The sequence below is a fragment of the Melanerpes formicivorus genome, unplaced genomic scaffold (assembly GCF_026170545.1).
Source record: "Melanerpes formicivorus ecotype bairdi unplaced genomic scaffold, bMelFor1.0.p_v2 SCAF_6, whole genome shotgun sequence".
Classification (NCBI taxonomy): Eukaryota; Metazoa; Chordata; class Aves; order Piciformes; family Picidae; genus Melanerpes; species Melanerpes formicivorus.
The window spans coordinates 6,455,006-6,468,899 of NW_027142358.1; the positions used below are offsets into that span (position 1 = coordinate 6,455,006).

The 13,894-nt window shown below is 47.5% G+C and overlaps 1 protein-coding gene across 1 annotated transcript in view; it reads right to left on the reverse strand.

The window, feature by feature from the left end:
- SORCS3 (sortilin related VPS10 domain containing receptor 3) overlaps positions 1-11,817 on the reverse strand; it is a 317,082-nt gene extending 305,265 nt beyond the window's left edge. The window contains exon 1 of the mRNA XM_068139414.1: positions 10,260-11,817. Within this exon, the coding sequence (XP_067995515.1) occupies positions 10,260-10,862 (603 nt within the window). The 5' untranslated portion in view covers positions 10,863-11,817. The remainder of the gene's footprint in view (positions 1-10,259) is intronic.
- Between the last annotated feature and the right edge of the window lie 2,077 nt (positions 11,818-13,894).

Here is a 13,894-nt window from a genome sequence, read left to right on the forward strand (position 1 = left end):
ATGAACAGCACAAGGACCCCCCCTTAACAGCCCTGGCTCTCTCAGGACTCCTTCACCTGCACCTGGTGTGTGGGGCAGAGACCTTTCCCTTTGGGTTGTGAAGTGTTATACAAGAGAGGGAAAAGTCATCTTAATTCCTAAAGCTAACAAGAGCCTTGAACTTTGCATCCTACTACATTCCCCTATGACAAGACTGCACAAACAGGCACAAAGACCCTACATGTGCCATGCTTCGACTACCATCACAAATTATGTCAACCCATTACAAACAAGCCACATAATTCAGAGCCAACTCCCAAACCCCACAGCAGATGGATTGAGCTGTGTTTCTCCTGTCTCTGTATTTCCAATGGAAGGCCAAATTCGTGGCTCTCACAGTCTCACCATGTCAATTCTCATCCAGTTCAAAAGGAGTTGTGATTTGAAATAACTCAGTCTAGGAAGACATGCTAGAAATGGGATTAGAGCAGCAAAGATGCTTTCAGGCAGAACTTTGCAGTGCTTTACCTGGATCAATCTATAAATCAGTACATTTTGTTGTTCTATCATTAATGAGAGTCCTATTCTTCTCCCTCTTAGCTCCTTGTCTCACCTATTTTTCCTTCTATTCATGCAATCTCTCTTAGAAAGAATATATACCTAGCACCTGACTGATGCCAGATGAAGTAAAGTAAGTCCTTTGCTATTAAGAAGCCATATCAATAAGGGACATGAATTAGAAAACTTCCCTTCCAAATTTAGTTCTGATCAGCAGCACAGCCCAGAGCAGACCTCTCTTCTCTTGCATGTCTGTTTCTCATTAAAAAATAAAATAAAATAATAAAAATGGATAAATGAAAATAAAGCCTAAGAAGAATAATACTACTGACCTTCCTTTTAGTGACTTTTCAAATACACAGCTGAAGTTGGCAGCAACAGAGCTTTATAAGTATGGTCATGACTGCTCAACCTGTAAGTACAAAATTGGCAAGTTTTGCTAGTAAAGGACTAGAATCCTAGAAGAGAGAAACACCCACAAATACCCAGTCATCTGCTCCCCTACGTTGTGCAGAAAGCATTCTCCCTGGTCTTCTGAAAGAGGCAAGTAAGCATTTCAGACAGGCAGCCCTGTTTGCTTGCACCTGATGGTATTGATCACAGCTGGGGGGGATTTTCCAGTCAGCTACAAACTGCAGGGGAAGACTGATAAGCAGTTACAGCTCCCAATCCTTCCTGCCTGCCCCCATGAGGTCCTACAGCACTTCTGGCAAGGGCTAAACAATCATGTTTTATACATTGTCTTCCATCCAACAGCTTTTGCAAACATCCATTCATTTTAAGCCTCAACAATAGCCTTGCATGTGAATTAACTTTTCCTTATAGACAGGGAAGCCAAGGCACAGGGCAATGCACACACCCATTAGGCACAATGGCAAGTCCAAAACTGAAGAAGACGACCTTCGTGAACATCTTGCTCTCCTCTGGCACCCCAAGGAAGCATATGTGAACTCAACCCACACCTGTATCTCTGCCTTGAAAGTCAGCAGAAGCTCTGTGCTCAAGCCCTCTGCTCTACTAATTTCTTACTCAGCAGAAGAAATGTTTTCATGCAACTGTGCAGCAGCCAGGATGAATTCCAGTCCCTTCTGTACCCCCACAGTCATAAGAAAGAAAAGAAAATAGAAACAGAAACAGTAAAACTTCTGCAGCATCTTCAAGTTTGTCAAAATATTGTGGAGTCTCAAGAGCAGGACCTGCAAGGATAACAGTATCCTCTGCAGATCAAGCATCAGAGAAACAATGAAGTACAAGTCCCCTGCCCTCATCTACCAGCAATAACTGCTCTAGGAGAGGGAGAAAATTAGAAGTAAAGTGGGTCTTTCAACTGCTATCCTCAAGAACTAATTCTGGAGACAGAACAGGGCACAGCAGTTGAAGAGATGTGACATACACACTGTTTCAGTCAGCAGCAGCCAGGATTCAGATTGCTGCTTGCTGGCACTTACAGATTAACATCATCCCTTCTCCCAGCCCTGCAGTACTGCTGGCAGCTGCTGGGCAGGTGCTGGCAGTTTCACAGTCAAATGAGTCAGGCTATAGAGGGGACAGGAGCAGATGAGAGATCCCAGCATTGGGACTCCCATCTTCAGGAAAAATCCTGGCAGCAATTAGAAATGACCCAAACAGGAGATAGCATCAGCTGCAAGGCTGGGTGAAATGCTTTACCACAGCCGAGTGCATGCTAAGATTATTTTCCTCTTTCACAGAGGGAATCCCAGACAGCAGGAGTTTCACAGAGTCAATGACTCCAAGAAGGTTTTCATATCAATATTTCAGCAGCCTGTCTTTCCAGCATGCATTTCCCAGGACCCAGCTCCCCTCCCCATCCATTGCAGTATTTTCCTCCCTTTACAAATGCCCACGCTCCCTCTAGCGCCCAGCTCTGCTTTTCACGCACTAGCAACCCGGCACCCTTTACACAGCCTGCACCCCAGGGTGTCCACGCTGGAGCTAATTAAAAGTGATGCTATTTCAGGCACAGAGGCCCTGTATTCTGCAGATCTGCCTGGACTGCATTTGTGTCACATATCAGAATACAAAGGGAAGAAAACATCCTGACAGCCGCAATGTCAGGGCTTCTCCTCGAGTTAAGAGGGCTTTGCTGTTCATTTCAATGCACAAGCAATCAGGTCTCCTTCAGGACTGAGAGAAAGGGGGGGAAAGGAAAGTTTTAATTATTCAGCATCAATCTTTTCTGGCCACAAGGCCTGGGAATTGATCCTAAAATTTCCACAGTAGATTATTTATCAAATGTTTAACACTCACACAACCACACTCCTCAAACATCCAGCAAACTTTATTCAGTTCCCAGTGTCACAACACCCCACAAAAAAAAGGCAGAAAAGAAAACACTGCCATGTCCTTTTTTTTGAATGGAAGAAATCATAGAATCAGGGTTGAAAGGGACCACAAGTGTCCTCTAGTTCCAACCCCCCTGCCATGGGCAGGGACACCTCACACTAGATCAGGCTGGCCAGAGCCTCATCCAGCCTGGGCTTAAACACCTCCAGGGATGGGACCCCAACCACCTCCCTGGACAACCCATTCTAGGGCTTCACCACTCCCACTGTAAAGAACTTCTTCCTCTCGTTCAGTCTGAATCTCCCCACCTCCAGCTTCATTCCATTGTTAACAAATGTTAACAAAGATGCTGCAGTTCACCCTAGAAACTGAGAGGAAGTTAGGATTTGGGAAATTGTTTGCCTTGAATTCCTGCAAGAAGTTTAAGCAAAACAATTAACTTGCATGCAAAGGTGTGGTTTCAATAAAGCAATATTTTCCAACTAAGGGTTATCTCAGCTTAAAATCCCTGTTGGGCTCTGCCAAGTACATCACCAGATTAGTCTCCAGCATGGCTTACAGTGTGGGTCAAACTCCCACCTCCCAGAGCAAAGCAAGAGACAGGGAAGGGCTATGCACAACACTGCTCTTGTGGGTTTGTTTTTAAAGGTTCTATTACAAATCCAACTATAAATTTGGAAACTCTCAAGAAGTTTCATCCTCCTACAACCTTTCATTTTAGAAAATATTTGTCTTATCCCACCTCCCTTTTGGGAACCAAGTTCTCCTGCCTAATATTAATTATCTGTTCAAACCCATTTTCAAAATACTTTGTCATCTAATGGCATGAAATGATTTCCATTAAAAAAAAAAATAAAATAAGATTCACATAGCTGTTTCTGTTTGCATTTTAATCACTGTGGCAGCTTAGCCACAAATCCCAGGCCTCATCCCTGAGCATCAAAAAGCCCACATACTGAGGCCTGAAAGGAAACTGCTTACAGGCACCTAGAACAGGAGCAGTTCTGTTACTGAGCTCTGAGTTCCAGAAACATCAACAGCTTGCTATGCTAAGCAGGGTAATGGCCCAGAGAATCTGCCAGCTTCACAGGATCCACAAGCAACATCAAGACCCATCCAGTGGACATTGATCTGACTTTGCAATTAAACCAACTTGGAGAGAAATAATCCAAAAAATCTTTTCCAGACACTTTCTTCCTGCTCTGTTGACTCAATGCAACCATAAAAGCAATTGCCATGCAAAAGTTTCCTTTTTATTTCCCCATCTTCTATTTGAATGTTAATTAAAAACAGATTGGTAAAGTCCTGGAGAAGGACTTTCGAGCACAAGCCCTACAAGAAGAGGCTGAGGCAGCTGGGGTTGTTTAGCCTGGAGAAGAGGAGGCTCAGGGGAGACCTTATTGCTCTCTACAACTACCTGAAGGGAGATTGTAGACAAGTGGGGGTTGATCTCTTCTCCCAGGCAACCAGCACCAGAACAAGAGGACACAGTCTCAAGCTGTGCCAGGGGAAGTTTAGGCTTGAGGTGAGGACAAAGTTCTTCACAGAAAGAGTTATTGACCATTGGAATGCGCTGCCCAGGGAGGTGGTGGAGTCCCCATCCCTGGAGGTGTTCAAGAGGGGTCTGGACATGGCACTTGAAGCCATGGTTTAGTTAGTCATGAGGTGTTGGGTGATAAGATGGATTTGATGATCTCTGAGGTCTTTTCCAACCTTATTGAGTCTATGATTCTATGACTTTACTGGCAAGCTTCATCATTAGAAGTAGTGGAGGACTGAAAATGCATGAAGACATCATGACACAGCCAGCCTGCCTTCAAAAGCAACCAGACCAAAGCCCAGCTAAAAGACATTTGTAGAAGAAACAGTCTAGAATAGCAATTAAAACAGCTACTAAATGTAGCGCAATTAATACGAATGCTTTGTTACCATGTTGCACTCCAGGACTAAACATTTTAAACTGAAACTTCCAGTATCTGAAGGGGGCCTACAGGAAGGCTGGGAAGGACTTTTCAGGATCTCAGGTAGTGATAGGACTAGGGGGAATGGAATGAAGCTGGAGGTGGGGAGATTCAGGCTAGATGTGAGGAGGAGGTTCTTCACCATGAGAGTGGTGAAACCCTGGAATGGGTTGTCCAGGGAGGTGGTTGGGGCCCCATCCCTGGAGGTGTTTAAGACCAGGCTGGATAAGGCTCTGGCCAGCCTGATCTAGTGTGAGGTGTCCCTGCCCATGGCAGGGGGGTTGGAACTAGATGATCCTTGTGGTCCCTTCCAACCCTGACTGATACTATGATACTATGAAATCCAACTGGACTATTGGAGCAGTTACCAATGGCTGACAACTAAAGGCAGCATTGCTTGCCTAAAGATTCATTTTCTCTCCTTCCTCCCTTCCAAGCATAGCAGTCTACTTGGAATTGCAAATATTGCCCATCTCGTTCTGCCCATCACATACTGCATTGCTAGGCATCTTAATGAAAAACTACCTGGCACACAGCAAGCCCATCAGCCTCCCCAGCTTGTAATTCGCCATGGGAGTGAATAATGCCTCAGTATCAAACCACCAGTACATTAGCAGATCACACCAGAACACTGCCAACAGCATTCAGAAGAATCGTTCCCGGAAGAGACAGGCTTCACTGCGAGAACTTGTACAACCTGCTTTTCACTGCCAGCCCTCAGAGCTTGCACAAGCTAAGAGACCAGTACCAGGAGCAAAAGAACCACAGAAGCCCATTCAGGGCAGGGTTATTACCATCAGATCACATCTACACAAGTTCTGAAAACCTCCAAAGACAGATTCCCAAAACTTTCTGCTGCCTTGCTACACAGCTTTCTCTGAGAATAAATTCTTACTGATTTCCAATCTGACATAATGCTGTAGCTGTTGTCACATGTTAATTCCTCTTCAACCAACAAGATCTCTTCTTCAGATGGCTATTGGCTGCTGTAGTACTACTACCCTCCTATTTACAAGAGTCCTGTCCCAGGCATCTCATATTCCCAGTCTTGGAGTGAATCTTGCAACCATGTTAACTCTAGAGGTGATGGCCACAGGCTGACTGGGCCTCTGGACAAAACAGACTGAATGACAGGATAAAGTAAGGCCCCAGTCCAGTCTCTCTCCAGCTTTTACCCTGCCTTACCCAGATTTCACAGCTAGAATCATGCTATAGGCATCAATGTAATTGTCTGACCTCCACAAGCAGCAGCTACATCCCTTAGGCACACTACACTTCCTCAGGTGTATTTGCTGCACTGCTGCACTGCAATGAGATAAAAATATGCAATGTTGACATTTTTTCTATATTATGAAAAATCCATGCCCTGGGATCATATAGGAACTTGACATGGCTGAAGCAAACTACAGTGTTACACATGCCTTAGACAACTGCCCTCTCCTGCTCTTGCTGTGGCACTTTAGTGAATTTCCTCATCTTCATATCTGAAGGTTGCCTTTGGTTACTAGGAAGGCAAAGGCATGGTGATCATAAGCTGAGGCTAGGCTTCTCTGTAGATAATGGATTACAATTGTGTCTTCTAGAGATTAAAAGAAAGCTTAAAATGTGCATTTTTGCTTCTTATGTTGAACTATCCACCCACAACACCACAGGATCTGTAGTACTTCCATCATGGAAAAAGCATGGTGAGAATTAAGTACTTCCTATAAACAACTACATTAATCAGAGTGACAACTGTGCAACCTAATGACAACAGTCTCGATTTACCATTCCACTAGTGCTCATATCAGAAGAGCAATCTGAGTAAGTGTGTTTTGTCCAGTGTAGCTTGTTGAAATCTCTTGAAAAAACTATTGTCAAGAAGCAGGATAGCAAGATTTAAAGCCGTAACAGCATTAAAGATACTGCTGCTTATTTCTGCAGGTCCTTATCCTAGAAATCAAGGAGAGAGGAAGGAAGAAAAGATAATCTGAAGGATCAGATCATCTTCACAGGAAGTTCAGAGAGCATCTGCTGAGCAGAACAAGAAAAATTTTCATGCAATACCATAACCATCTAGAGAGAGGGAAAACAAGCATAGAGGATACAACCACTCACAGAATGGGACATTGGTACAGAGCGTGTTCAGAGAGGAATGCCTTTGAAAATAGAATGGCTTGCAGATCTTCTGGCAATAACAGCAGTTTTCACTAAAATTATCCTGCCTTCAGAAAAGCCTTAGCAAGAAAACATTTTATCTGATCTCTACTAGGTCCCTCAAGAGCTTCAGTGACCTCAATAAATGCTTCTTCTAGGGCAGACTGATACTTGAAGCCCAAATACAATCAGTTCTCTAATATAAACCCCACTGAATTAAGCCAGGTCCCCTTCCCAAGAAAGCAAAGAACACAAACCTCATTCCTACACAGAACAATGTTTTTGCATTTCCCTAACAATTTCCACTTGAAGATCTTCAGGTATTGTACAAAGCAGAAATGAATTCTGCTCCACACCACCACTTTGTGGTAGCTAAGTAGTACTATCCTCACTTAACATGGAAGAGGAGATCCAAAAAGGTTAATTGTCTTTCCTAAGGTCATAGAAAAAGCCTCTGGGCAGGACAAAGAAGAGACCCCAAATTCCCCAATCTCACCAGTCTTTTGCCTCTATCCTAATCCCAACCTCACTATCTGCAAATGGAGAAAACAAAAGTTCATTGTCTGGAAGGAATTATTTTTTATTAAGTGAGATTTGAGGGATGCTGTACAAAAGGGGGATAGGAAATGGAGAGGGAGGTGCTCTCAATTTTTAAAAGTAGGAGATTTTTAACATTATAGGTAACAGGACACAGAGCAGCTGCAAAGCCCTCCCTTTTGTGGATTGTCTGTAGATCTGTACATCCCAGTAAAACCCTGGGGTTTTTATTACCATGCTTTTTTCCTCCTTGCAATTCCATCCAGTTGTTAGGGATCTTCCACCATTAACATCAGATTTGAAAATATACTGCTTCATGCATGAAATTGGATTGATCATATTTTTAATAAATCATAAGTGGGGAAAGCTTAGGGTTTGAAGTCTGTTCAAGTAACAACAAACACATAAAAGCAAGCTATGTATGCCTCTACTGCTTTGGTAACCTGAAAGCAATAGCATGCAGACATGTCCTACCTGCTCTCCTAGGTCATCTAGCAGCATCATGGCACATGAGTTAATATCTTTTGTCCATTTCAATACACCTTCCTGCTGCTTTACATCTACTGTGACCTGAGAAAATATATGCTTTGAGATGAGAGACTGGGAACCAATGTGGCTGGCATAAGAAACCACAGCTTTCTCCAGTGACCTTGGCCAAATGGCTTGATGTTCCTGTGCCACAGCCACCCCAACAGTAGAATTAGGTAAAAATTGAACTGCAGAAGAAAAACAGGCATTGGATTCAGCCTGCTCAGCTAACAAATGAAAGGACCCAGGCTCCAGCATTTAACTTTGCCTCTACACTGTTTCAAACAAAATCCAATTAATCACTAAATGCAGTGTGTTTCCTCAAAAAGATGGGAGAGAGAAAAATCCCCAGATGCTAAACCTCATGTTAGGAAAAGCACGAAAAGATAACACTAGTTATTTATTAATGTGCATGCTTTTCCTTTCTACAAACATCACACTGGCAATAAATACCGGTCTTTTACTTTTGCTTGTGCTTTTGAGTTGGAAGCTTTCAGTGCATAGGACTTCAGGTGCAAAATCTTAATGGAAAGTGCTGAAGAATCAAGATGTTTTCCCTGATTATCTGTCTCAGTCACCCAAAAAGAATGAAGGAAACTAGTTAGATATAAAAAGCATATTTCTATAAAAGAAAGCAAGGAAGGAGGGAGAATTTTGTGGCAATCACTTTCTGACCCAAACTTTAGGGAAAAATAACCTTTCTTTCCCCTGCAAATGCCTATGGAATGAGTTTTCTATGCTACTTTAACTAGAAATACTCAAAACTATTGGCAATGCATGCTGACAAGCAGAGGGGGTGGGGTGTGATTTTTGCTCAACAACCCTTGATTCAGCACTTAAATGTAAGAGAAGGCATATAGGTTGTTGTCTTCATTCCATACCATGCTATATTAAAAACAAACACTCCTCAAGACAAGTGTAATGCTAAAATATACCATACAGCTGTTTTCTCTTGAATGTTTGCTTTCATCTTTAGCGAGAGTGGAATTCATGTCTGGCAAACACAGCTGCCTTTAAAAACTGGTTAAATCAAAGTAACATCTACATTGCTGTCAGAATTATTGCCTAAGTATTAATAAAGAGAGAGGAAGAAAAACTTCCATTCAAAAAAATAAAGAGGTGGTTGAATTGCACATTATGAAGCTGTGGCTGATGCATAGGCAGACAAGACAATTTAGCTTTTAATGAATAGTAAGTTTCATGAAGAATGTATCTGAAAATCCAGCCAATCTGGTTTGTGCTCTTAATTGCTTTATGTCTATTTCCAATAGTGGTAAAACAATAAAAGAGCCATTTCCACGGCAGGGACAAGCTATAATAATCAGAATAATGGCAACGTTGTCACCAGACATAAAGGTTTCCCGGAATCCTTTAAATTACACCTGTTCTCAGACTTTACATCAGAATGGAAATAGTATTTCTGATACCAAGTTAAAAGAAAATTTAAGTTCTGCCTACAGCCATCTGCCGGGCATTGGAAAGCAGGGTGCGAGGGAGGGCTCTGCACTACCACGGCACAATAGCATGTGGGCTGTTGGGACACCCCCTACACGCACACGCAGTCCCACAGACTTTCAGGGGCGCCGCAGTGATTCATTATTACTGACTTCAGGGAAAAGGCATGAGATGCCATCGATCTTTTATAAACTTTTCATTGTGCCTACACTACCTGCTACCTTTCAGAGACCCTTACAGTGATGGGGGAGGGGGTTTTCACCCCGAAATGAATTAGCATGATCTCTCCTGTCACCAGCATGCACAACGGGGAACAGGAGGGCTTCTCCGCCACCGCTGGACATCATTCATCCCCTGGCACAGAAGCAGCGAAGCGTGCTGAGCTGTATATTACATATGAAGAGAGAGAGAGAAAGGGGACCCAGCTGTTCAAGCACATGGGACGGACAGGAGTAGGGAGCTGTGGTCTTTCCTAGCACAAGGGTGAAGGCTCCGGCCAGCCCAGCCCCCGACGCCGCTCCGACAGCGCTATCCCGGAGATCACAGCTGTGTCTCCGGGGGCGGGGGCAGAGAAAGGTGTCCCCATTCTCCTTCATCTTTCGACAGGAAAACTTTTTTTCTGCTGCCATCACTCCGTGTTCCCCTCATCCTGGCGGTACGAGCGAGGTGGCCGCCGGTCCCCCCTCTCCTCCGCGCACCCCGAGCCGCAGCGGCAAGCGCGGGACCATCCCGCCCCCCGGTTAGGTACACGGCTCCCTCCCCGTCAAGCCGGGCCGGGATGGGTCACGGGGTGGTACTCACGCTGCTGTTGTGTCCAGACCAGTGCACCATGGCTTGGTTGTGCGCCGCATCCCCGGTGAGCGCGAAGGTGGTGCTGCTCAGCCTCAGCTCCTCTGCCCCTCGCAGCCGCGCCGCTCTGCCCTCCTCCAGTGGCCCGTGGGGCTGAGCCCGGCCGCCGCGCTGCCCCTCGGCGGCGGGCAACCCCCGGCCGCCGCCCGCCGACAGCACCCGGCGCCCCTCGCTGTTCCGCCGGGTCCGTAGCGCCGCCGGGCCCCGACCCTCGGGCGCGCCGCCGCCCGCCCCCGCCGAGCGAAGCACCGCTCCCCGCGGCCCCGCGCGGCCCCCCGACTCCCTGCCCGGCAGGGGCTCCGCGGCGGCCGCCGCCTCAGCCGAGCCCCGCACCCTGCCGCCCGGCCAGCTCCGTAATCCTCGCGGCGGCGGCGGCTGTGGCTGTCGCTGCTCCTGCCTAAGGCGAGCCGAGGAGGACGGCCAGGAGGGCGACGGAGACGAGCAGGATCGGCAAGTTATTTCGGCGCCGGTGCAACACCAAGAGAGGAGTAAGAGCCATGTCCAGGCGAGAAAAACGGTGTGGCAGGTCGGAAAGCAGTTAGTCCCCTTCTCCATGCCTTTGCAGAGCGAGTCGGGGGGCTCGGAGAGGGAGGGGGGACAAGGAGCTGCCTTTAGGGCTGCTCTTTTTTTTTTTTTTTTTTTTTGCCTTTTTTCTTTTTTTTTAAGGAGAAAGAGACCAGATTCCAATTATAACAATTATTATTTGCAAAAGGCTTCTCTTTCTCTCGCTCTCCTTCTTTCTCTTCCCCCTTTCTCAGCCTCTGAGATGATGACCAGAAAAAAAAAAAAAAAAAAAAATGAAAAGAAGGAAAAAAGAAGGGAAAAAAAAAAAAAAAACAACCAACTCTCTCCCCGGTAGTTGGATTCCGTTCCTTACTGTTGGTGGAATTTTTTTTTCTTTTTTTTTATTTTTTTTGAAAAGTGCTTTTCAGTGAAACTGTTCACGTTCAAGGATTTGATCAAGTGAGAGGGTAACACCACACGGGGGGAGGAGCCCCGAGCCTTGCCAAGCCGCCGCCGCCGCTGAAATACACCATCGAGTCACCAGCCGCGCTGCGCCGCGCCGCCGGGGGCCGGGAGCGGGGCCGGGGGCGGGAGCGGGACACCGCGCCGCACCGAATCAGCTGGAGCATCACCCAGCCTTTTCTCCTGATTTGGTATGTGTGCGCCTGCCTGAGACAAGGCAGCCGTCATTCGGTGTTTCTCCGGATGTATATTTACATATACTCGTGTTTACAGCCGCGTAGGTATTCCTCGCCCTGCACATATGCACACACATGTATGCACAAAGGCTGGATGTGCGTAAGGGGCATAAAGGGCAACGCAGCCGGGGTGACTAGCTCCTGAGTGACTTCCTCTGTGTAGCGGCGTACCGGCGGACTCAGCCATTCAGCAGCACCGCTCCAGAGCCCGCTCCGGGCATGTGGTTGTGCCCGTCTCGAGCGGAGCTTCCCGGCCATGGGAATCCGCGCGTGTGCATGGGAATCCCAGCCGCTTTGCCCCACTCTCCAGGGATGGAGACTGGCAAGATTTATTGAGGGGCCAGGAAAGGGCAGTACATGCAGGCGGATCACGGCAGTAGCATCTCGGGACTGTGCTGGGAGAAGGAGCAAAGGAAGTGTATTTCTTTAGGTCATGACACTGCAATGCTCCTGCTCCCATCGCAGGGATGCAACATTTGCCCCGACCAGGTCACCTGCTTTCTGCTGGCAAAGCCTAAGGAGCCTTTCCAGCTTCAGCCCCCGGATAGGGTGTGAGTAATCGCACGGTGCTAAGAGGAGAGGGCAGGCTGCTGCCTCCCACGCCTGCGGAGCCACCCCCCGCCCCATCCTCCCGGGGGGTCAGCCTTGTCAGAGCCATTCGTGCCCGTGCCACGTTCCTTCGGAGCGATTCATTGCAGCAACACTCCGGTACTTTCTCTTCAGGTCAAACGCACGGTCGCCCTTCCCCCGTTCTCCTCCTCCCTTAAAAAGTGTCAATAAATAGCGTTATATTAATCGTCTCGCCCTCCCACTTACCATGTCAGCCATTCTTTGCCGTCCAAGGACGGATTCACCAACTACACGGCTCTCCCTGTGGTCTCTGCCCCCCACCCACTGCCAGTCCCAGAGCAGGGAGGGCTCAACAGTTTCTACTGCCTAATGTGAGTTTTCCAGCGCGGCAGGGAGCGGATGAGGGAGGGTCAGAGAAAGGACCGATAATGGCTTTGTGGGCGCTGAGAGGGCTTACTTTGCTGGGCGATGCCCCGCGATTGCCACCTCCTGCTGCAGAGTCTCAGCGGGACTGAGGGGGTCTGTGCAGCCCGGCTGCCGCTGGGGAGGGCGAGGAGTTGTTGGAAGAAAGAAGGAACTGCAAACACCGCTGGCTGCTGCAAACAGTGGGAGCTGTCTCTAAATGGCTGTCCTGAAGGAAGGAAGAAAGGGTATAGGGTGTCACCCGGTTTGCAGAGAAAAGCGCTTACAGTTCAAGGAAGACGAGGGGCAGGGGGCTGAACGACCCGGTGCGCGGTGGGGTCCCTGCCTGTGAGCCGCAAATCCCGACGCAGAGAGGGAAAGTGGGAGGTGGGGGCAGGGGAAGCAAATCATCCCTCCCCAACCCAACGGATGTTATTTCTGGTTTGGAATCGGCACCCGTTCAAACTATGCTGCCAAAATGTTTAGGAGATGACATTTAATTTGTGTGGGAGCAGTGACGTGGGCCTCAGCCAGAGCTGATCCATACAGCCGCGGCTGAGGGGACTGCACAAGTCACACACACCTGTGGGAGGCACTGCTCTGCCGGCACAGAGCCAGGCAGGCCCCACGGCTGCCCCCTCCCTCCCCCCCCACTGCCTGTGAAGGAGCGACATGGCTGGGAAGGGGAAGGACCTCAAATGTTTCCCTAGACTGACTGCTGCAAACCTGTGTCTAGGTATGTGGTACCCGTGGCACGCATGCCACCCTTAAATCTTCGCCTTGCTATGCACTGTGAAGGGATGCATTGCCCATCTGGTGTCATCCTGCTACACTGAGGCTGCAGATATGGCACACAGAGCTTGTCCTTATCTTACAGTTGAAGTTTCTCTAGCCCATCTGAACCCAGCAGCAGCTCATTGCTGCTCCTGAAGATCTCTGCATGTCCTGAACCCTGTTTACCAAAAATTAAAAGTTACCACGGGGCAAGCACTTGCTACTGCTTAACCATTATGCAGTCCACCCAGTCCCATTTATATTCTCCGCTTTGCTGGACACTGTTTAGGATTTAGTCCATGTTCTCGTGTGGATCAGCCACTCATTTTTGTAGCAGCAGCCCTGACTTCATAAACAAAGTCAACCCATACCAAGAGAGGGCTTGTGGACACATCTCTTTTCCCAAATCCTGCCAGCATAAGGCATTGCTTCATGTCCCTTGTATTGCTCAGTGTCACTGCAAGAGCCCAGCTGTGCTGGATATGGCACAGAATGTGGTGGACTTCATGCACAGGTATGTTCACCAACACTTTCCTTAGGGCAATGCTTTCACCACCCCTGTAGCAAGTCTCTGCTACCCTGCAGACTGAACGGCTGCTGCTTGCAACTGAAATCACTGCTTGTGAATATCCTCCATGT